This window comes from Tenrec ecaudatus, chromosome 5 (genome assembly GCF_050624435.1).
Source record: "Tenrec ecaudatus isolate mTenEca1 chromosome 5, mTenEca1.hap1, whole genome shotgun sequence".
In the NCBI taxonomy this organism is placed as follows: domain Eukaryota; kingdom Metazoa; phylum Chordata; class Mammalia; order Afrosoricida; family Tenrecidae; genus Tenrec; species Tenrec ecaudatus.
The window spans coordinates 18,927,115-18,951,783 of record NC_134534.1 but is presented as its reverse complement, the minus strand read 5'-3'; the positions used below and the strand labels follow the sequence as shown (position 1 = coordinate 18,951,783).

At 46.0% G+C, this 24,669-nt stretch overlaps 1 protein-coding gene across 3 annotated transcripts in view; it reads left to right on the top strand.

The window, feature by feature from the left end:
- COL14A1 (collagen type XIV alpha 1 chain) overlaps window positions 1-24,669 on the top strand; it is a 218,803-nt gene that overhangs the window by 76,241 nt on the left and 117,893 nt on the right. For 2 of the 3 annotated variants that reach the window (XM_075549322.1, XM_075549324.1), the window contains exons 14-22: window positions 148-287; window positions 4,370-4,496; window positions 6,065-6,204; window positions 7,541-7,673; window positions 9,486-9,545; window positions 11,146-11,297; window positions 17,782-17,911; window positions 19,951-20,073; window positions 22,525-22,674. In XM_075549322.1, coding sequence (XP_075405437.1) covers window positions 148-287; window positions 4,370-4,496; window positions 6,065-6,204; window positions 7,541-7,673; window positions 9,486-9,545; window positions 11,146-11,297; window positions 17,782-17,911; window positions 19,951-20,073; window positions 22,525-22,674 — 1,155 coding nt within the window. The remainder of the gene's footprint in view (window positions 1-147; window positions 288-4,369; window positions 4,497-6,064; window positions 6,205-7,540; window positions 7,674-9,485; window positions 9,546-11,145; window positions 11,298-17,781; window positions 17,912-19,950; window positions 20,074-22,524; window positions 22,675-24,669) is intronic. The other variant, XM_075549323.1, reaches the window with a different exon arrangement.

The window sequence follows — 24,669 nt, the reverse complement described above, 5'->3', positions numbered from 1 at the left end:
TTTAGGACAATTCGTTGATTATCGTAGGGTTTTAAACTATTACCTGGGTCCTTGTTGCAGTAGTTTAGAAGTTAATGTAGTTGTTTCTTGTCATTCATTCGTGTTCTATTTCAGTTTCTAATTTGTTCTATTTCCTTTACTGCTAAGTGCCTTTGACGCCACCAAGAAACCTGAGGATCTCCAACGTCGGCTCAAATAGTGCTCGGTTAAGTTGGGACCCCACGTCAAGGAAGATCAGTGGTTACCGAATTGTATATAACAATGCTGATGGGACAGAAATCAACGAGGTAAGCCGTGGCTGATGCAATCAAACTTAGGAGCTTCTTGGCAGAGAAAGGTGTTGAGTTGGTTTCTCTAACGATATGCATTCTGGGAAACTATATGGGTCAGTTCTATCCTTTGCTGTACGGTTGCCCTGAGTCAGAATTGACTCAAAGGCCGGGCAGGGGGTGTTGATTTTTAACAAACAAACCAAGCACTATCACCATCGAGTTGATTTTGACTGATTGCCCCTGTGGGTTTATCGGTAAATCTTTATCAGCATTGAAAGTTTCTCCTGTGGGTTTGAACTTCTGACCATGTGGTTAGCAGCTCAACTATGCCACTGGTGTTCCTTTTGGCTTGGTAGATTTGGTTAATTATCTTTTGCTGCATATTTAATTACCCTAAGACTTAGTTGGTTAAATCAACAAAACCCATTGATTTCTTATACTTTCTGTGGGTCAGCGATTGTGGAGAGGCTTGGATGCATTTTCATTTCTGGCTTGGCCAGAATTTCAAACCTTTAAACTTCTTAAAGGTTTCTTTACTTATATGCCTGGTACCTGCCCTGGGAAGACTGGAGCATATGGGCACTGAAATGATGCTCTGACGTCTCAAAAGGTTCTTCGCAAGATCTCTCCAGAATGACAGCTTCGGGGACCTAGACTTTCACATGTTGCTCAGAAGCCCCAGGCATGTCCATGTAGAGAGAGCGGAGTGGGCAGAAGCTACATGGCCTCTGTGTTTCAGCTCTGGAAGTCACGAGATATCACCTCTACCAACTCCAGGAGGAACCCAGATCCAGTCTCTTGTGGGAGTCTTGCTAGTCACGTTATTAAAGGCGTCTGCGGGCTGGGACATATACGTAGATGAGACAATTTAGGGGCAATGCAATCTGTCACAGAAGAGGGGAGGTGGGGACAGTACGTATCTTCGCAGAAGTAATCAAATAGAAAGGGTGCCCTTTTCCGGGTTCATTCCTCCATATTTAGGTGAACTGATAGCCGAAGGACTTTAGTTAGATGCGCTGGAATTGAAAGTGAAGAGCGCAAGTTTTGATTAAAAAAACTTCCAGAAAATAGTTCTCATGACGCCAATAAAGCACTTTGCACAGCGCCCAATCGTTTCAGAAATTCCTTTCATTGGAGATAAGGTTTACAGGATAAATAGCCAAGTTGGATTACATCATCCTTCTGACCAAATATAGCAATTAGTTTCACATGCAGAGGTAAAGCCTTTCCTTCAACTAAATTCAACTAAATATTTTATGGAATGAATTTTATATTGGACTGCTAACTCCAAGGCCAACAGTTTGAAACTAGTAGCTGGTCTGCAGAAGAAAGATGAGGCTTTCTGCTCCCACAAAGACCCACAGACCTGGAAACTCCGGGGGGGCCAACCTGTCCCCTCCCCTATAGTTGCTACGAGGCAGCATTAACCCAATGGAGGTGGGTTTGGTTTTAAGACATTTTACTTTTTACTGAGTTTGTGTATATTTAAATTTTTTTCTGTTTGTCACAGATTTGAAAATGAAAAATGAAGTCAAGACCATTCCCAAATTTAAATGTTTTATAGAGACCCCCTTATTGAATTTTAACAAAACAAAGATAAGGCAAAGACAAGTCCTACAAATGAAAGAGACCATAGCATGAAGCTCTAATGGTGTCCAAAGGATTCATGGCCAAATGGCTAATTATAGAACATAGACCAAAAAATTCATCACAGGGTCCCGATTGGTGGCACATCAAGCAGTCACCAACATAGGCAGGACTACAGAATCAGGAAAGGGACCGTGATTGGACTATCTACAATACTGCAGCTGAGAGAAGCGAAGGCATTGGTTCTGTGGTCCTCCTTCCATCTTGCTTGGCTTTCGACTCATGACCAAGGGCTGGCAAGGGGAGTCCCAGTCATCCTCTTTCAAGGACACTCTGACTGAGGGGCAAACATGGCCAGACTCAATAGCCAGACTCAGTGGCGGTGAGAACAGACTCAATGGCAGTCAAATTTATGTCGCGATTCAAAATGAACTTGGGATCCAAGTGCTTAGAATTTAAGCTTATGCTAAGCATGAAGACCTTATGCTATAAGGTCTAACTCTACATCCCAATTTCAAAAACTTGGGACCAGTGAGGGAAGGTCTTTGAGCTTCTGGTTCTTAATATGTGAAATAGCTATGATAAGAACCTGCCTTATCCGCTAAGGAGTGTGTAACAACCCACCTGCTGAATTATAAAAAAAAGAACCTGCCTTACGGAGTTGGTAGTTGGTTGCTGGAAGAGATGATGGATATAAAAATCCATGGCTCATTCTGGGTGCTATTATAATTCCCCCAAATGGGTAGCAATATGCAAATGCAGTTTGGCGGATTTCCCCTTGACTTCATATCTTCCATAGGGATTTGTTTTTTCTACAAGTTAAAGAATGAAGCCATTCTGGTATTGGCGTTTCAGAGCTTGAGACTTAAGCCTGGAAGATTTATAAGTCAATCCTGGATACTTGCTAACTTACTTCTAGGCAAGTCCCCAGTGTGTTCACAGCCTCACGTTTCCACCTTTTCCACCTTTTCCAAGACTGTTAGTCTGCACGGGAGTAGAAAATCTCATCTTTCTCCCAAGGAACAGCTAGTGGTTTTGAACTGCTGACCTTGCAGTTAGCAGCCCAATATGTACACCTCCAAAGCTCCTTCACCAGGGGGAAGGAGTCTTAAAATCCACATCAGTCCACGGCTGAGCCCTATGAGGCAGAGGTCAAACTTGCCTTCAACCTCTAACCTTCTCTACCAATTCTGACACCGCCTGTCCCTCTCACAACACTCAACTTTGCTCCTGGGTTTGATACTTCATTGCAATGGGCACATAGAACCCACAGACGATGCTTGAAGTGACGGGCTTTAGTAGGGGAGTTAACTGGCTACATTGCAGGATCAGCAGTGCTCACAGTATAGTGGTTCTCCAGTAGGAACACCTCTTCTCAGCTGTGCCCACACGCACAATGTGCCCACTGATCCGTGACTTCCCAGCCATGTGTGCCCTTGGCCTCTGCCATCTCAGGGAAGTGTTACAAAACCCCTTTGCACTGCCAGTAAAAGTAGAAAAGACACACCTCAGCTTGAAGGCACGTGGCTCTAGCTCCAATGGTGAGCAAACCTAGCTTTCCTAATTAAGTGCCTGGAGCCTGCCCACTTTGCCAGTGAGACTCCTGCCTAAAGGCACTCAGCTTCCATGTTCAAGGGGCTGACAAGCCCTCCATTTGGTCCTGTCTTGTACTCTTGGTTCTGCTGGTACTTTCATTTCTGCTGCTGCAAATCTACTGTTTCCACTGCTTCTCCAGCGTTATACTCTCCATTTCCTGGGTCTAAGAGGATAAATATAGGGATCTTGGGTCCCAAGGACACAATCTACTACTACTACTACTACTACTACTACTACTACTACTACTACTACTACTACTACTACTGGCTCTTGTTTCTCTTTTAAATCCAATGGGTTGACAGAATGAAGGAATCCTCATGTCAGCGTTTCATAACCCTGTTTTCAGGGTCCAACCCAATCATTTGGTGGGAGTCACAAAGTCTATGGCTAGAAGAGCCATGCCAAGCAATTACACTGCACTATCACCACTACCGCCAACCCCCCACCCCCGAGAAAGTAGAATTTTACTATAGTCCTGACAGATGAGAAAGAACTGATTTTCGAAAGACCTGGGCAAAGTGGGTCCCAGCTAGCATGAATAGCATGTTCAAAGGCCCTGAGGTGGGAACCACGTGGACCTGACCCAAGGCTAGGACAGCTGTAGCCTAGTGTGCCTGTGAAAGTGTGGCAGAGAGATGGGTCAATGGCAAAAGTTGACTGGCTTCAAACTGAAGAGTATTTATAGCTTTGCTGCCAGCCAAGTGAACCAACTCACTGCCATCAAGTTGATTCTGATTCACAGTGACCCTAAAGGACAGGATCGAACTGGCCCCGTGGGTTTCCAGATGGTAACTCTTTATAGAGTTGAACGTATTGTCTTTATGTCCCATAAGCAAGCTGTAGATAATGATGCAAATTGCCTCCCCTGCATGGCAAGGACACAGCACAGCTTTGATGTCTTCTTGCTCTTTCAGGTTGAAGTGGACCCTATCACTACATTTCCCCTGAAGGGCTTGACCCCCCTCACAGAGTACACCATTGCCATCTTCTCCATCTATGACGAAGGACAGTCGGAGCCCCTGACTGGCATTTTTACCACCGGTGAGCTTTGTCACATCTTGGAGAGGTTCCTAGGAGCAGCGGGACAGAAACAGAATGAACGGCCTCCTTAGTTGCGATTTTGAAAGGGGATTACCATGAACCACGAGCCATAGTGAGGCCAGTAGCAGTTGTATTGGCTAAGGAAAGGGAAGGGACAAGACCATCTAAACTTAAAAGGTTTCAGTTCAAGCAAATATAGCTTGTGTCCCTAATTCCTTTTATTCTCTGTAAGTTTTTCTCTTGCTGCTTTCACTCATATGAATATTTGTGTGACGGTGAACTTCCAAAAGGACTGATACCCAATCGCTTGTGCATGGCAAAATGACAACTTCATGTCATTTTACACTTAAAATATTTTAATGGGCACTACATATCAACACAATACACGCAAATCTAAGTAATAAATTAAATATAAACGGAGTGCATCTGTTTTCTCTTCTACATGAACGCTACGCCCCCCCCCCCACCGTCTTTGAGTCACTTCTGGCTCAGAGAGGTCATGTAGTCCAGAATAACTCTGCTCCCTAGCATTTCTGAGACCATATATATTTACAGGAGCACACTGCCGGATCTCTTTTCTGCAGAGTGACTAGGGGGCTTGAACTGCTGACCTTGCAGTTAGCTGCCTAGCACCTACTGTACAGTGCCTGCAGGGCTCCTTCTATACCCTCTAAACCAACCCTAACTTACTGCCAACTAGTCAGTTCTGACCCATCAAGACCCCAGAATGGTTCAATAAATATGAAATCCTGTTTGCCTGTTAGTAGCGACCACTACATTGTTTATGTTCTGAATGTATCATGAGCTGCACTCAGAAGCTAACAGTGCCAGACTGAGGAGATAAAAGGTCCTTTGGAGGGAGAGGAGAAAGAAGCTGGATGAAGAAATCATGTCCACAGAAAAAAAGCTCAGCACTTTCTGGCTGGAATTCTTCGTCTTGCCAAAAGACTCTGATCATAGAATTCAGATAATGAAAATCAATGACATGACGATCCCTGATGGGGTGATGGGTGTTGTTTCCTTTCTGCATCCCGAAATATTACCCATTGCTCTTAGCGACTCTGCAGGGCAGAGTAGTATGATTCCATCGGCAGTCCAAAGCCCGTGTTTAAGGAAGCCGGCTGCCACAGTCTTCTCCTACAGAGCGGTGCTAGTGGGTTTGAACCTCTGACCTGTACATCGCAGTCAAGTGCATAACCACTGTACGACCACAGACTAGTGGGAGACCCGATCAATTGTATTAGCTCCAGATGGCTGCCATAGGTGCAAAATGTAACTGTTCTTCCCTAGAGGTTCTTAGGAGCAAATGATTTAAGCATGAAATGGAAATGGGGCTGAAGGGATCATTCCAGGAAGTCTGGAAATGACTGGCACCATGTCAAAATCTGTGACATCCATGGGCTTCCTAATTGTGATTGTCGGTAAATGCTGGAAGTAGAGGCGCAGAGGATGGACCAGCATCGCTGTCACCTCCTCCATGTGATTTCCTGAAGGTTGCGGAGTCTCCTCTCCCCCAGACTGCCTTCCCTTCTCCGGTTCCTCACCAAGCCCTCTGGGTTGACTTACAGAGGATGTTCCAGCCCAGCAGTACTTGGAAATTGATGAGGTGACAACAGACAGTTTCCGAGTGACCTGGCATCCCCTGTCTGCTGATGAGGGGCCCCACAAGTTGATGTGGATTCCCGTCTACGGTGGGAACACCGAAGAGGTGAGTCGTGTGACCCCTGAAAGGAAGTGGAATGGGAACTCAGGCTTTGCCGTTGGTCTTCCCTTTTGGAAGCAGTTGGAGAATCCTGGAATTAATTTATATCTGTGTGGTGGAGATTTCATGAGGTCAGATCACATTTTTTGGGTACAATTAAAATGCACTGGTTTAGGGCTCAAGTTAGATATTATACAAATATAGTTTTTAGAGTCTTTACCTTCCTTAACTGATAATAAAACTTGAAGACACCACTTTACGAATACTAGTCTTTCCTTTTACGAAGGCATTGGGAGGTCTCAGGTTTGACTTTAAACTTGAGCTCATCAGCCTTGAAGTTATCTAGGCTTGGTCATTTCTTCCCTCCCTCCCTTCCTTTTTTTTTTTTGGCATTTGGGAGGAGATTGGTGGCACAGGGTCTCATGTGCCTGGAACCCACCAGCCACACTGTGGGCAGAGGATGGGTTCCTCTGCCTTGGGGACTCGCTGGAGCAGGACTGCTCTATCCTTCAGGGTCAACAGAGTTGAAATCAAGTCGATGGCCATGGCTTTGGTTTCTGATTTGGGTACATTTGTTCGGGTGGTTGAATGTGTGAGACTAAGACAAAATGGACTGCTCAATCCGGAAGCGATTGTCAGCCTGTCCTCCACCGAGGTCTGTGCCCTTTGGAAGGCCATGGTTCTCTCTCCCTCACCCCTCCATGAAGCGCTCGGCTCTTTTCCACTTGCCCCCTGTTGAAATGGGAGTCTGGGCATCCTCAAGGGCTTCAAATTGTGTTTCAGAAACTTGTCACTCGCTCAAAACCTTTGAGCTTGGGGACCAAACAGAAGCCTGAGGAGGCAAGATCCAGGGCTGTAGGGTGGACGGGATACGGTTTCCTGTGAAATTCTCTTATGAGAGCCCTTGCTACCCTTGAAGAATGAGCTGGTGCCATTTTTGTTTGGTTTTATGGGGGAAGAAATTCCTTGCCACAACTTTCTTGGCCTCTTTCTCATCAATGCAGGTTCCCATTTTTCTCAAAAGTTCTTCTTTGTAAGTTCCCACAAACTTCTGAGTCTTCCATGGAAATCTATCATGATTAACTCTTTGGAGTGCCCCAAACATACCCATGTTTCTATAAAGGGAATCCCACTGCAGTACTTTTTGACTTGCCTTCGTGTAGAACAATCACTGGCTCTTTCGACCATTTTCATGTGTTCCATTCAGTGACATGAATGATGTTTGCTGCGCTGGCAGTTTCTCAGTCACAACTAGCCCAACTGCCCCCACCCTTGTTTATTAACGTTCGTTTTCTCCCGTTATTCAAGTAAAGCCCGTTATTAAGCAACCACTGTTTTTCAGGTTCTCCTGAAAGAAGACCAAGATTCACATGTCATTGAAGGCCTGGAACCTGGCACGGAATATGAAGTTTCTCTCTTGGCTGTACTTGAGGATGGAAGCGAGAGTGAGGTGGTGACTGCTGTTGGCACTACACGTAAGTCACAGTCTGACCAAGTTGGACCACAGTAGCTCTCACCGCCTATTCGGACATGCTCTTGACCCCACCGTGGCCCCTTGCCATCAGCCTCATCCCTGCCTGAAGAGGCATTGATGTCTCCTTGGTCCCCGGAGTTCTTCATGTAACTCCATCGTCAACGAAATTGACTCGTTAAGCATCTTAATGTCCTAGACTGGTATCACCATGAAGGCAGGGAACATACATGCCTGTCTTGACCATCATTATATCTCAGGACTTGGCACCCTACTTGGGTCAAGTGCATAATAAACATTGTTGAAAGTCTGAATGGATTCCACCTACTTCAATCAAGGTGACGATGACTCACAGTGACCTTATGTCGTGTCTCCAGAAGGCTGTCACCCTTTACTGGAGCAGACCATGTCAACTTCATCCTGTGGAACCACTGGTGGTCACGAACCACAAACCTTGAGAGTAGCAGTCCAATGCTTACCTGATGGTGCCTCCGGGCTCCTTGGATGGGTGGAATAATTTACAACATGTCCCAAACTGTCCAGAATTTCACAAGTTGATCCAGGTTCCAAGAGTCTTTTACAAAATCCACATAACTGATTCATTCATCTCTTCATTTTTTTTCATATGAGGTATTAGGCACATAATGAATTATGTTCGATTGGCTTGCCCGGAATCAGATTCTGAAGCAGAAAATTGCCTCCAGAAGGTTTGTTGAAGAGTCTACTCAGGAGACACATCTGTCAGGGAGTGAGTGGTAGGCGGAGTGTAGGGGGAAGCTGACCCATGATGTGGCTGCGTGTGAGGCTTCAGGGAATCTGATTGGGAGCTCTGGACCAATGTCCCTGCCTCCCTTCATTGGAGGTAGACAGTTCCTGATAGATGCTGTGACCTGGGGTGAAGCAGGTCCCAGAGTGGGTCGCAGCTGTGACCCATTGGCTGCCAGTGTTCAGCTCTGAAGAGAGGACCTGGGTGGAGGACCAAATTCCAGATTCCCTGCCATGGAGTCAATGCTGACTCAGAGCAACCCCCTGTGGGTTTCCAGCACCAGAATGGTTTGCCGGAACAGACAGCCTAGTCTTTCTCCCCGGGAGCTGCTGGTGGTTTGCAAGGCCCACATCCTTAAATGCCAACAACTCCCCCGATGTGCAGGGGGAATTGAAGAACAGAAGATGCATTTCACTGAGCCTGATCTCATTGTCCTCCTTGATACTATCTTTTTGGGGAGCTGTTTTACAACTTCCTCTTTCGCCTGCAAAAAAGAAGTCAGTTGTGGTCGGCCCAGTTGTCCCTGGTTCGTGGTGGCTTCGCTTGTGTTAGGGCAGAACTGCCGCTCCCTAGGGTTTTTAGAGGACTAATAGTTTAGAAGGTACTCGCCAGGCCTTTCTGCCAAAGTGCCTCTGGGCGGCCTCTACTCTCCTGCCTTTCAATGGCAGCAAGTGTCCTGGATATCATACGCGACTCCGCTTGGTCTATGGCACTGTCTTAGTCCCTTTAATTATCGTGGCTTTGCTCCCATTTCAAAGTCATCAGGAGGCTTCCTGTTTGGGTCGGAGTGATTTAAATACTTAAATGAAGCAGATGTCTTTGGGCGTCCATTTCTTGTTCTGGAGAATGGATCTGGCGTCTGCCTTCCTGACAACTCCCACATCTTTCCACCAGGCAAGGTTGCTGGGAGAACCGCATGTGAGGCTGGAGCTGGAATGAATACTCGAAAGCTACAAAATGCTGCACACATGCATGGTGTTCTTTTCATGTATGCTCATTCTGGAATTTTAAGATGTGAACTTTTTTTTTTCTCTTTTGGCTTTGTTTCAGTTGACAGTGTCTGGACAGAACCAGCCACGGACCTACCACCTACCTCCCCTGTGACTTCAGGTATGGACACGGAGGAACCCGCCGCCCCTAAGAAATGTTTGCTTGGAACAACACTTACGTTGTCTCCTTATTTATGTTATATTGATGCTTTTTATTATGGTACTTATGTTATATTATTGATTAGGAAAAGAGATGCTTCTCTCTTACTTCCCTGGCCTGCCAGCTTGAATTTCCCCCCTCTCAGAAGCTTTCCTCCTCTTCCTCAGCCTGACCTACAGTCCTATGTGTCCATCGGTGTCCTAGCCCACTGAGCTCACTGTTAGTTCTCAGGGGTAGCTTGTCCCTCTTTTTCTTGGATTCCCTTCGAACCTTTCCAAAGATGTTAGCCTCACAGCCGCCCCCATCCCCAGGGGCAGTGTCTTCCCCGGTGACTTCTGTACTCTCAGTTGAGAACGGTTTATACCATGGTTTCCTTGCGTTTAAGTCGGTATTGAAGACTTGCCTCGTGTTGTCTTCCTACATCAGTTTTTCCCCCCATTAGCCTATCTTTACCTTTAATAAACATCCAAGCTCATGTCAGAGTCAACCAGATAAAACACAAGTCTAGCAATATCATTTATATTCCCTCTGGAGACCTTTAGTGTCTCTCCACCCAGCCATCCTCCCAGCTGCCCTGCCATCCTTTCTTTGATTAATTTTTACTGAGCCATTCTCTTTGTCTCAATATTTCTTGATCCTAACATCCAAGACGTTTCCCAATTGAACTGTAGCATTATTGTCCTGTCCTTGGTCTTATTTGCTGTATTTCCTAGGCTTCCTCCATTTCTTCCTGTCATCGATAATTCTTGGCCCTGCATGTGAGAAGTTGTCTCACCCCCCCACTCCCCACCCCCCACCCCCCACCCAGTTTTGCTGAGTCACTGTCAAGTTCCTACCACCTTTGGAGCACTTGTGCTATTTTTGTTAAAAGGGAATCAATATTAAGATCTATTTCAGCCTGACATGCAGCACAAACTCATTGACTGTTTGCTGAATGAATGAGTGAGTGAATGAATGATAGAGTCAAGGGACAGCGGAGATGCACAGAATGTAAGGAAGTCAGGGCAGAGAGTAGCGACCTTGGGGAATGACGATGCATGTGTCGGAGAACATGAGGGAGGGAGGTGATTTGGAGGGATGCACGGGGCTAAGGGGTAGAGTCTGCCATGCTGGAAGGGTCTGTGTTTTGAGGGGACTCGTGGGTGGAGCGTGTATTGGATGCTGACTCATACACAGAGACTGACCAGATTTGGTCCTCAGTGACCATCAGTCCAACAGAGTGTTAGGATGAACTTCTCATGCTCTGGCTTCTCCTTGGTCTCTCTGGGCCATTTCCTTGGTCTCAGGGTCCTCCTCAGTCCTCAGTAATGTCTACACAGAGGTGATGGCTGTAAGACGCATTTTAAGTGTGCCTTAAACGCATTTCTTTTGCCACCAGTAGGCATCATGGTTCCCCATTAACCACAGAGTGGATGTGCTCTTGCTTCCTGTGAATCTGCTCGATGGAGAAGAGGCCATGGTGCCATACTTGCTGCCGCTGGACGATGCTAGTGTCGCAAACAGATCCTTTTGGGAGAGGGCGGCTTAAAAGTTCTTTCATTCTTGGTTGTGTTTATTCTAGTTTTCCGGACAGGAATCAGAAACCTGGTGGTAGATGATGAAACCACCTCCAGCCTGCGGGTAAAATGGGACATTTCAGACAGCAGCGTGCAGCAGTTCAGGGTGTCCTATCTGACTGCTCAAGGGGAGCCTGCGGAAGAAGTGGTAGGAACGGTCTGTATAAGCATGACTGACCAGAAACGCCCAGGCACCACGACTAACAGAGCTAACGAGGCTAACTTGGGGACTCCTGCTAGTCTTTCTGCTGACTCCTTGGTCACTCGACTCTCTCCAGAAACTACTGTTGCTGGTTAACCCTAACTCCGCTCCTGGTTCCTGTCTCCACACCTTGCTGCTTCACGTGGAGAAGGCTTCGGCACCTGGTCCCCGCCTTGCTTCTGCTGCCTTGACTTCTTGTCAAAGAGCTAAATTTAGATAATAAAATTTTCATTGTACACATGTGCATGTGCGCGTGCATGTGTGTGTGAACCAGATGTTACTAACTCCAATCCATGGTGAACCCACGAGGGTCAAAGACCTGTGCTGGGCAAGGCGACGGCGGCTATGGTTGAAGGTGGTAGATCTTGCTTTCGCAGGACCTTTCAGTTCACAAATTATTTGCTGCGACATAATTATAATGAATAGCTAAATTTCCCCCCAATATAAATTCCTATGGTTTGTGTTTACTGCCATTTCTCCTTTATTTTTAATTATATCTTCCCTCCAAAATGGAAGCACAAACAAATACAAACCCACTGCCATTAAGTCACCGCCACCTCATAGTGACCCAATACAAGGTTCCCAACACAGTCAAATCTTCCTGGGCCTGAGCAGCCTCAGCCACTTCACTGGTGGATAGCAGCCCGATGCTTAACCCATAGCACCACCAAGGTCCCTGCTATCTGATCTCAGGTACTTGTTATTTTTATGCATCCTGGGGTGTTTATCAGTGCTTCTTTTTCTGCAAGTAAACAATGTATTTCTAACCCTGGCCTTCCCGTGTTTTCTGACTTTCTGACAAAAGGTCATAGGAAAACGCAGTTGAAAGATCATGAAAATTTCCCCCTAAATATTTTGAAGCCCCCTAATACCACCCCCCCAGATGGTTGTCTAGAAATGTTTTTAGTCAGACAAGTTTACATGAGTTTGAGTTCCAAAGAATTGCCTGGTAGCACGGTGGTTATGCATTGGGCTTATAGCCACAAAGTCCGCAGTTTGAAACCACCAGTTGCTCCATGGGGAAGAAAGAAGACGCTTTCAACTTCTGTGAGAAGCTGCCATCTCGGAGACTCACAGGGTCAGTTCTTCCATGCCCTCGGAGGGCGTTGGAGTCAGAACCGACTTGAAGGCCCTGAGAGTCATGGGGTACACGGCAGTTCCCCTCATTAGAACACTCGTTTATTCGGCCCCATTCATTTGGGTTGTGACTCTATGTTGTATACTTTTGAGTCATTCTAGGGGGGAAAGCCTCCAAAATACACTTGCTCAAATGAAACCCAACTAAACTCACTGCCATCGAGCTAATTCCAACTCAAAGCAACCCTATAGGACAGAGTAGAACTGCCCCTGTGGGAGCTGAAAGCTTCATCTTTCGGCCACAGAGTGGCTGGTGGCTTTGAACTACAGACCTTGCAGTTAGCAGCCCACGATGTAACCACTACCCCACCAGGGCTCCCAGCAACATATTATGCTTTGATCCCTTTCCTATGAGTCGGCATCAGCTCTATGGCTGTAAGATTTTTTTCCCTTCTCCCCTTTCCTTATTCAGAAACCTTTCCTATGAAAGAATGACTTTTCTTAAGTCATGTATACAGTTGATTGACCTCAACCTTTTTCCGGCAATGACTTGCTTTCCAGTAGATAGAGGGAATGTTATAAAGCAGAGTGATAGCCCAGGGGACAGCGATACCCACAACATATAACCAGACATGGCCCACAGGTTTGGCCTAGGAGGCTTTTGAGGAAGTTCATGGGCATTACAAGTGATCCGTGCCAGGCAAAGCCAAAGATCTGAACATTGTGTTTAGGAGTAGGGATGAAAGATCTACTTGGAGTTTTTGTTTTATGGACCTTGCATTATAATTTTGTTCTTCAAAATGAGATGCATGAAAAATTTCTGGAGTGAGAGTTGGATTTCTTTTTTTTAAACAATTCTTTCCAAGAAATACATCAAGCTTCTTGGTGAATTATTCTTGCTAATTCGGAAAGAGCAGCAGTTTCATCCCCTGCGTGCCCTCGTAAGCTATGCAAGGTAAAATAATCACAATAATATTGACTTGGGGTTGCCTCCAGCTAATTTTCTCTTTGCTTGTTTCCTTCGATTCCCACTGCTTGCTTTGGAAGCATGTGGACACCTGGATGAAAGAAAACTGGTCGCAAGCTTTAGCCACACCTGTGCTCCAGTTAAACAAGCTCTCAGCTAAAACGAGAAAGATTAATGAGTTGGCTGGTAAACGTTTGCCATTCCAAAGTACTGTTATGACAGTGAAACCTGTGAAAGCCAGAACCTGTGTAAGGTGGAAAGCTCATCCACGAAGGGAACTTCAACTAGAGAACTGTCGAAAAGTAAGGAACACTGCCCCTCCAAGGTATAAAACCCCCGCGAGACCCAGGAAAACAAAGCAATGCTGTTGAGCTCCGCTCTCCCTCGCTTCACTGCAGCAGTATTATCATGTGCTGCACAGACGCAAGCGCTGTAGAATAGTTTAAATATCAAAATCCTTCCATGCCTCTCTAGATCTACCTATTCTGGATGTCATAAAAAGGAAATCATACTCTCCCCCCCCCCCAAATCCTTTCATGCTTTTTCATGGAATAGGACTTGGGCACACTTGATATGCCTGTATCTTTTCAGGGACTCATCTGTGGGTGAGTCAAGAATTTATCCTTCAGTGTTTCAGGAAGTGTTTAATTTGCTATTGGTGACAAAAAGGAGGGAGCATCTAAATTGCAGTTCTAGAACCAATATTGTCCCGGAGCTTTCAGACTGGGTCCAAGTCCAAGGGTCTGAAGTCCCATCGATCAAAAGCCTATCTTCACACACAGATGGCCAGAACATACTATAAAACTGAGAAAGAGAAAACATGTCTGGGTTTGAAGACTCTCTCTTACTACCATGCCGATCCTTCCTTCCAATGAGGAGAGGCTCAGAGTGTGTTGGAATTGCCGAAGAGTGACGCTTAGCTGTCTAACCTTGTCAACCAAGGTCGGCATGCCCAGGGTAAAACCCGATGAATGAAATTGTACCACGAGCAGTGACATGTGAATGTATTTAAGCGTCATGACAGTAAGCAAGCATCTTCCAATAAGAAAAGCTTTGGGATCATTAGAAGGGACCACCACCTGTCAAGTGTTCCCTGAGCACTGACTTCCGGTTCTGCTCTGAAATATAAAGGGGTGGTAGTGACATTGCCTATGTTTGGTTCCCAGAGTAGAGAGGCTCATTTAACTTGTGAGAGGCTGGTTAAGATTCCAGAGTTTCCCTGAGCCTAGATGTCGAAATCCAGAGCTAGGGCCTGAATCCGGAGTCTCAAGAGGTCTTCTAGAAAGAACCCACAGCCAGTGAGTGGATTTGGCGTCATCGTGGCCCTGTCGTGGGTACCTGAGGCTGTCAGACTTTGCAGGAGCAGGCAAGCAGCCTCACCTTCTCCCGTGGTGCATGTGAGCCCGAATCAGCTTGACGGCAGTGAGCTTTGGTTTTCTCCCAGGATGCAGTGGTAGTTTGCAGTTCACAGTTCCCGACAATGCCACCAAGCACCTACTTGCAGAGTGACTTGGTTCCTATGAGATTAGTACAGAAATTAGGATTGTAGATACATTGATCAGCACTTCATATTGCTGCTATATATCCAAGCATACAATTATCTAGCAATTCGTTTTCATTTTTATATAACGATTGATCTGCAGTGGATGGATGGTAAAGCAGCAACAGCAGCACCTAGTTTATATATATATATATATATATATATATATATATTTAATTGACATATCTTGCACATTCCAATATATCCATTCACATACATTTCTGCTGTTCCATCCCATCAGGTGGGTTAGCACCTAGTTCTTTACCACAGAGAATTGGAGACGCCCTGCCCAGAAAGCAGAACTTTCTGTGGAATGAGATTTCTTTAATGATAAGGACGGAGTCTTCTTTTTATTGCAGGGAACGGCTGCTGGATGTGGTCCAGACTGCTTGGCAGAGATTGGGGCAATAATGAAGCCAGAGATGAAATTCCATTTCGGGGGCAGGTGGTGGGGGCGAGAAAAAGAAAAACAAGAAATTCACTGGTTAGATTTGCATCTCATTTGCTTAGGAGCATTGCTTATTATTATAGACACAAAGCCACCACCTGCTGGGCTCTGCAACATCTGTTTTAGATTCAAAAGCAGAAAACAAACCAGAGGAATGTTGAGACCCCATCAAACCCATCAAAGAGATTTACATTTTACTCTTGAGAATGAAGATGATTGGAGTGGAAAGTGCTTCAGCCACGTAGTGCTGTGGAGTCGTGTGCCATGGGCCAGATTCCTTATGGGTCCACCTGACTCCTCCACGAAATAAGCTGTGTGGGCTTCAGTTTTCCCATCTGTAAAATGAGCCTCTTTACATCTCTTTGGGAAAGGGGGGGGGGTGGTTAATGATACTCCTTATGTCAAAAAAAGTTATGGTGGAGACGAAATGCATGGCTACCTTCAATTACATAGAGTATCCCCTGGCACATTAGCTACACGATAGCTGTTCGTATCAACCTGCGTGCGCAGCATCTTCCTGGAGAGCTAAATGGTTCTTTCTGAATGGTCACACTACATCTCAGTGCCCTGCAGTCTAAATCTGATTGGTCCCAGGCCCAGGCAGGTCTCCCCCTGAGAGGTGAACTTACTGAAGAGACATCTGCATGGGTGGTTTGCTAGACAGACGGCCTGGAGTGAGCAGCCAGGCTGCGAGTGCCAACGGAGTGAGGGTTGACAGGAACACCCTGCAGGAAGCTACATCAATGGGGTAAGACGAGTCCGGACAAGCACACGTCCTCTTTTCCATCCCTTAGAGCCAGGGTTGTCTAGCCAGTCTCGATAAAGCAAACCTTTAAAAAAATACTTTTATTTTGTCTATTTATTCATTGTGCTTGTCAGTCTTGTCTTAGGAGACTTTGCCCAGGTCCTTAAAAGAAGAGCTGAGATGTCGACTGAGAGTGAGTGGGGACACTGCATCGTCTTGGGTAGAAGAGCAGAAGGTTCACACATCTCCCCCGCCGGCCCCCGAGCCCGCACAGCGGCACCACCAGATGCGCTCCAGCACCCCTTTCCAAAGCAGCAGCGATCATATTATTCTAACATGATGTCACCTTCTTCAGCCTTCCTTTTGTTTATTAAGAAATAACCTCAAAAAAAAAAAAAAAAAAGAAAGAACCAGCCAGTTGCTTACAGGGCTGAACCACATCTTAGTAACAGCTGGCCCAGGGTTCAACTCGAGGCTCTCTGGGGCTTATTCCATGATTTATAGGTTTCTTTCCCTGTCCAGGAATAGACAGCTCAGCCCTCGGCCTGCTGGCATGGAACTCAGTCCTTGAATTGAAAAGTGTCTCCAGCTGTCCGAGTCTTGTGACACCCATAGGCTCATTTGGTTCAGTTCTTACATCCTTGCTTTTTTTCCCTCCCCCGCCATGATTAAATTCCTTAAATGGCTCAGAGTGTCAATCAGCTGGAACACAGGCAGGGTGTCCTGTGGTTCAGCACTGAGAACATGCGGCTTCTCGGGTCCCCACCGTTCTTGGGAAGGCCCATACGCCCTGCCGCACACGTGGCACGCTGCAGTAGCACTTGGGCGCTGACGAGTCTACTGCCACATGCCACTTGGAGGGTGGCCCCTTCAGAGACCCTCCGAGTGATGGTGAGCTTCAGACCGAAGAAGCACTCTCTTTTCGGAAAAGAAAAGCGGCAACAGGTTTTGTGTTGCTGGTATACACGTTCCAAGTTGGGAAACTTGGATCCACTGTGTGGTTTTGCAGCTCTTGGCTGAGCCCCATCCTCGTGGAAAGACGGAGATGCTGAGGTCAGAGGATCCCTGGAGGGGTAAAGAACACAGGCGGGACTTTCTAGAGGACCCTTCAGTAAAGTTAAAAGTGTCATGCAGCCGGGTCACCGAGCTACAGAATGAACACCTCGAATCATGAGCACCTGCTTTCCACACAGATCATCCGTCTCCTCTTAAGCCTGCATTTATTTTATTTTACTTTTGCACATCAAGGGAAGAAGATCCCACCAGGTATAGGGTTTTTAGTGTAAACCTTCTGTGTTAGTGATTATAAGCCAGGTTTAGTATGAGGGTTTCAGAGGGACCTGGAGGTGGCTTTGGGTGGCAATTTGAAGCCACCAGCCACTCTTTCAGGGAAAGAGGAGACTTTCTACTCCCAGAAAGAGTTGCAGTCTCAGAAACCCGCAGAGGCAGTTCTACCCTGTCCTGCAGGGTCACTGTGAGTTGGACCTGTCTGGATGCCAGTGAGTTTGTTTTTGCTTCTGCGTGGATGTTCTTTCTCTTCTCATCCCAACCCAAACAGCTCCCCTCGCTTCTGCCATCGCAAGGTGTCTGCAGCCCACTCCCTCCGTGGGCCGGTGGCAGCAGAAACCATACTGAGACGATGTCCTTTGCTTTCCGGTTCAGGTTATGGTGCCCGGAAGTCAGAATCATCTCCTTCTGAGGCCTCTGCTTTCGGATACGGAATACAAAGTCACCGTGACTCCCATCTACACGGATGGTGAAGGTGTCAGCGTCTCCGCTCCCGGGAGAACCTGTGAGTGAAGCTCTCTGCCAGTGCCTGCAAGGCCATTCCGACGCGGGGCCACCGCGCATGTGTCAGACAGAGCGGCACGGACCTCTGGGGCATTCTGTCACTGAGCAGGTTGCCAGTCCTTGCTTCCAAGGCATCTCTGAGTGGACTGTTCAGATTAACAGCTGGTCTCATTCACTGGGTGCACAAACCTAGTGACCCGTTAGTTGGCTAATGACTTGGAGATGTTTGCCTCCTTCTACGCACCCTGAATATGATAGTTTAGTATTGTGAAAAGAGCAAATGAGATTTGGAGGTAGGAACCCCATGTTTGAGTCCTATTTTTGCAGTTACAAGCTGTGGGGCTTTGGAGAAATTGCTTGACTGCTCTGAGCTTCACTTTGCTCAGGTGTGGAAGCTGAGATTGCAAAGGACTCATGTCTCCTGTCACCTGTCGTTTTTCACAGTCTTGCTGATTCTCCAAAGTGCATCCTGTCTGCCTTCCCACTTCTCTCTGTGGAATGGCTCCACTGCCCACCACACCTTGGTGGTCCATGAAAGTGCTTCAGGCCCTTCCACCGGTGGGGTGGGGGGACGGAGGCGGAGGAGGAGGAGGGAAGATGTAGTGGCTTCATCTAACTGCCGGAGAACTGGACTCCTGCTCCCCACTCCCATTTTAGAAAAGCAGATCTACTGTTAGCTGTTTTCCGTAGTGGCACTGCCTGGTAAGCTTTGGACTGCTAATCACAAGGTCAGCAGTTCAAACTCACCAGCTGCTCCAATGGAGGGAGATGAGGCTGTCCACTCCTATAATGAGTTACAGCTCTGAAACCCTATCTGGGGTCACTGTGAGTCGAGTCCATTTGATGTCAGTGAGCTGGGTTTATAGTAACAGTGAGCATAGTCCATAAGAGGACCCACACATGCAGACTCACACAAATAAAGACCATTATAATAGAAATAGGATATACCTAATTACAGAGAACCATCCATTACACTTGATGATCTCTCAATAGTGGAAATGAGGAGCCATGCTGGCGTAGTGGGGTATGCAGTGAGCTGGTAACTTCAAGGTCAGTGGTCGGACACACCAGCTGCCCCTTTGGGTAGAGATGGGACTTTGGGCTCCTGTAAAGACGTTCAGTCATGGAAACCCACAGAGGCAGTTCTAGGCTGTCCTGCTAGGTTGCAAGACGTAGGAGCTGACTCAGTGGCCTTGAGTTTGGTTTTTGGTATATAGTAAAATTATTTTAAAGTGTTAGTGGATGATCTATTTGTTTTAATCAAAGGCGAACACAATGAAACTCTATCAGGAATGTAATCCTACCCTTATCTATCATTATGCATAATAGTTTAAAAAAAGCCCTCCTTATAAATCAATGTTTTGCTAAAACAAAAAAAAGGATACATACTCATGTAAAACCAAGTAGCATAGACAATACGAAGAATAGGGCAAAAGAAAAATAATAAAGAATCACAACCTCCAAGAATAAATGTCATCACTGACGTTGTGTGACACACCACCTTCAGCATTGCTTTAGATGGTGGAATCAAGAGGTCTAGAGACAGCAGCACATCTTGAAGAAACACTCTTCTAATCAACTTCACTAAGGAAAAGGACCAAGTGAGGCTGAATTCATGGCTGCACTTCAGATAAACCTGTGCTGTTTTGCTTTTTTGTAAGAGCAGTCATTTCCCCTATTATTGTTTGATGGAGTCGATTTAGACTCATGGTGACCGCATGTGACAGAATAGGATGGCCCTGCTAGGTTTTCTTATCTGTGATCCTTAGACAGACCAAGGTCCCTATGGGCAGGTTCAAACCACCCACCTTGCGGTGAGCCGTCAAGATTTTTGGCCCACTGGGACTCCATATGTTTGCTATACTTCCTATTTAAAGTAGCTCTGATGTTTCAGAATCCTGCCACTCTGCGTGTAATACAGGTTGGTCGTGCATGTATATGGCACCATGAAAGGACACGGCAGATTTTATTGACAAATGTCTAGGTTGTAGAGAGGAGACTTATTCTGAACCTATTTTTTTCTTTTTCCTCCCTGCTCAGTACCGCTGTCTGGTCCCAAGAACTTACAGGTCTCAGAGGAGTGGTACAACCGACTGCGTATTTCCTGGGATCCACCGTCCTCCCCGGTCAAAGGCTACAGAATTGTCTACAAACCCGTTAGTGGTAAGTAACGATTTTTAAATAGATATTATAACCACGATGAGGGCTTTCAGATCCATATTAAGAAACTTTCTTTTCATTTCTTTTGGTTCTATCATTGATAAAAATGGTGGGAAGTGCCTCTTACTTTTTTTTTGCCGGGGGAAATTTCTAGTCAGATCGTCAGAGTGACAACCCCGATGTATACACTGTGCTGGGGCAAGTGAACAAGCAAATAATGAACTTGGTCTATACCTCAGCAACACAGCCACACACATATAAGGAACCAGTCTGAGGGACTCATGGTTCTATCGGAATCAGATGCTGTATGGATCAATGTGTACACTATGTGTAAATACCCAGAGCCTCTGATTTCTCAGTCTGCTGCTTTTTCTTGGGTTGTTGGAAAAATTCCATTGACTAAACCCTGTCTCAGCATTTTGGAAATTATGTCAGGAAGATAAAACTGGTCAGTGCTCTAGGGTTGAGGTAATAGAAACTTTTCCCACCAGCTCCTCAATCAGCTTGACCAGGAGAGCCCTCTCTCCTCTCTTTCCCTCAATGACAGGCACATGGCCCAAGATGGGGTGGATTGCACCCCTGGTCCATTTCCCAGTGGTGAGGGGGTCCTGTAACGATGTCACCTCCTGAAACTTAGCACTTTTTTTTGACATTTAAATAGGTCTGAATATTTTAGTGTATCCGAAACATGTGTAATTTTGTATATGGCTGCTGGCATTTCAGGTAGACATCATGAAGGTCTGTTCAGTTTTCTAGATCTGGGCCTTAAGCACAACTTCTGGAAGGGGTTGTCAAATTATTTCCCGCAATTTACCCAAAAATGTTGTTTGGGGGCCACATAAAAATACATGTTGTCCACAAAAATCTCCATTCATCTCCATTTATAGTTTGAGATGCTGCTCTATGTTTTATAAAGATCATTTTATTGGGGGCTCTTGCACCTCTTATGACAATCCATATACCAGTAGTATCAAGCATATTTGTATATATGTTGCCATCATTATTTTCTAAACATTTACTTTCTATTTGAGCCCTTAGTATCAGCTCTTTTTCCCTCCCCCTCTCCCACCCTCAAGACCCCTTGATAAATGATACATTGTTATTATTTCATATCTGCTCTTGCCCCTGGAACAGTTTCCAACCTTTAGGCTCCAAGGTCCATGAAGTCTCCATCTTCATGAAGATATAACTCAAACACCCCCACCTACAATTTGTTCGACCAGTGCCCCAAATAGCCAGGCCAAAGAAAGAGCAAGCCTCAGCTTTGCACTCATTAGCCTGCTCTAGATGTAGCGCTTGGGGTTCACCGCTGATTTTTAGTCTCTTTGTTTGGGGCCCCAGGTCTGTGAGAGTTTGCTAGCTGGCCCAGCTAAATTTGTTCTTTGGCTCAAGTCATCCAGGGGCCAACAGCTGTGTCGTAGGCCAGTGGTTCTTCATCTGTGATTGGCTGCTCAGTGGACTTGGGCCATGCTTGGAGATACTGTTGATGGTGATAACTTGGGGGTGGGAAAGAGTTTGACATAAAGCATCCAGCAGTCCACAGTTCACCTGGCTTTCCCCAGAAGCGAGGACCCAGCCCCAGATGTCCATGGTGGCAAGGCTACGAAAGCCTGTTCCAGGCCACGTCACAAAACGGTATGCCATCTTTTGCACTATTAGTGATTCTCAGCGTTCAGGGCGTGGGAAAAATCTTGGTGCAGATAACATAGGGATACACAATTACACAAATATACAAAATCGATGATTGGAAGGGGCTTCTGCAAGAACATAGAAGTATTTTAGAAACTTGTCACTCACTCAAAACGTTGGAAGACTGAAAGAAAGAGGCGGATTTTCTTTGGCAAGGAGTATTTCCAGTGTTTCCTCCAAGACCCAACTGGACTGAAACAGAGGTGTAGGGGAAAGGCATGGCAAAGCCAGCTGGTAAAGGGTCTTGGAATAAGAGTGTCATTTGTCTTGTTTTCCAAAGTATGATTGACACTGCCCTGGTGACAGATCCATAGCCCTCTCCCAGCCCTGCAGGGCAAGATCTTGTCCATTAAAAACCTACTGGTCCCACCATTGTGTGTGTCTGCTGAGGACAAGCAGGGCGTCTGAAATAATGGTGATGAAAAATGATGGATTCAATTTGCCAAATGCCCCAGTGACCCACGGCAGCCTAGCGGTTCTACTGGGGAGCCTTGACAAGATAGGGGCTTTCCAGGTAGACAACTTGTCTGAGTGAGCACCGGGAAAGAAATATTTGAGAAAAGAACTAGGTCTCTTAAAAACCATCTAGCACGGCAGTCAGGTAAGTTGGTTATTGACCTAGAGTTCAAACTTAGCCCGGTTGTTTTCCTGCTGTGTAACGCTGGGCAACTAAAACACAGCTGAGTAAGTCTACTCTTCGTCAAGAGTGCGTCCAAGCTTACATATTCTGCTGTAACTAAAATGCACTCTCTCTCTCTCCTTTAGTTCCTGGGCCAACACTGGAAACGTTTGTGGGAGCCGACATTAACACCATTCTTATCACAAATCTCCTCAGCGGGATGGACTACAACGTGAAAGTATTTGCCTCCCAGGCCTCGGGCTTCAGTGATGCTCTGACAGGCGTGGTGAAAACCTGTAAGCCCCGTCTCCAGTTCTCTCAGCCCCAACGTGCGGGTTTGCCGCTCTGTTTTTACTGTAACTCGACCTCTGCTTCCATCTGGCAGTGGGTGTTTCTCCTCCTGGGCATTACTCTTTCTGCTTGGTGCTGGGTGGAAAGAGAAGGGTGCTCCCAGCTGGGGGCTGAACTTAGGGTTCCTGCTTGGCAGGCAAGATGTCAGCACCTGGCATTCAAAGAGACTCGGTGCTGACAGATAGGATTTCCTTCTGGAACGTCTTTGTTGGGAATTTTCAAATGAGGTGAAAATTCCCAACCAGCCTGTGGCTTAGGAGGCCAACACTAGTTGCAAATGGATGGGCGGGAAGTGTGTCTTTTCTCAGAGCCCTTTCTGAACACATACATGTGTGCGTGTACACACACACAGTCCATAAATAGTACATGTACCACTGCATGAACTTTGTCCTCAACTCTTTTATGGGCTTTCATGCTGTCTGCCCACCATCTGGGATTTCCCATCGGCATACACCACTTCTCTCCAACACTCATGTCAGAAGGCAATGTTTTCCAAACTTCAGCATGAACCTTCCACATCCCTGATGTGTATCAGCCCTCCAGAGCATCTGTTTAAGACATTTCTTTGAATGAATGTACTGCTTTTGCACGTAAGTATCTTAAAACATCCATGTAGTGACTACAAGCATCCTTCGTATTTTGAATCCCCAGTGAAGGTAATCCATGAATCCCCAGCATAAACACAGTTCGTCCTGCTATTTGGGAGCAGTGGTCCCGGTGTAATGAAGAGAACACGCCTTGAGTCTGTTGCAGCCATGACCTTGAGCAATGTTCTCAACCTCTCTGAGGCCACGTTTCTCCAACTCTTTTTCCTTTTTAAAATTTTATTTTTAATTGGGAGCTAACGCATATATCATATCACTCCATAATTCCATCATGTCAGGCAGACTTGCACCATGCTGCCGTGATCCGTGTTCAAGCACTCTTTTTCTTCCTGGACTTCTTGACACCGTCTCTCTTTTACCCTCCCACCACCACTGGGCCCCACCACCCAAGCATCCTTATTCTACTTGCTGTCCCTATCGGTCCATCAATCCTGGGTTTCATATACCGAAACACAGAAAACCACATAACACAACTTCAAGAGGGTGATCTCCACTGACACATTATCTCTGAGATACACCCTAATATGAAGAAACAAAAACAAAGTAAAACACAAATACAGACAATATTGAAAACCAGACCAGGTCCCGCATGCATCCAAGGGGGATTAATTGACAAAGTTTTAGCAGTTCAAGTCAGATTTATGCCTTTGACCTTCTATACTCATCTCTCCAGTGGCCTCTGTTTAGTAACGACTTTCCTTCCACCCCTCCATTGTGGACAGAGGGAGCTCACTGGAGGTGTATTTCCTATGTCGTTCCCCCAAATGAATCTTGGGCTCCCACGGTCATTGTAGCCTTCTGCAAACCCGATTCTCACAGTTTAGGCACTGATAATAATCCTTCCTTCGACTTCAGATTATATGATTTATAATCCTTCAGTGAATGATGACGGTGTGCTTCTTCCATGTGGATTTAGTTGACATTTCACTTAGATGGCTGCTTGTTAGGAGATGAGCCTGTAAGACCTGAGAAAGTATTTTATCTGATAGCTGGGCATCATCTGATTTCTTTGCCACATTTTGCTATAGCACCCATATCTTCTGTTTTCCTTTCCTGAGGGCAAGAATCAAGTACGGCCATCGAGTAGGAACTGCTTGTTCTTAAGTTGGAGCTGAGATTTAGTACCCAACTCTTAAATGCAGAAAAGGATATCTAGTCTATGGGCTGCTTGTGAGAATTAAAGAGATATGACTGTGAAGTGCCCAGCAGATAACCAACACTCCAGGAATATTATTATTGGCAAATTGTTTTTTCTGCAATTCCTGTTTCAGTCTCCTCTGTCATCTGATCATTCCCATGATCAATAGTTTCAGGCAAGGGCTAAAGCTTATATCA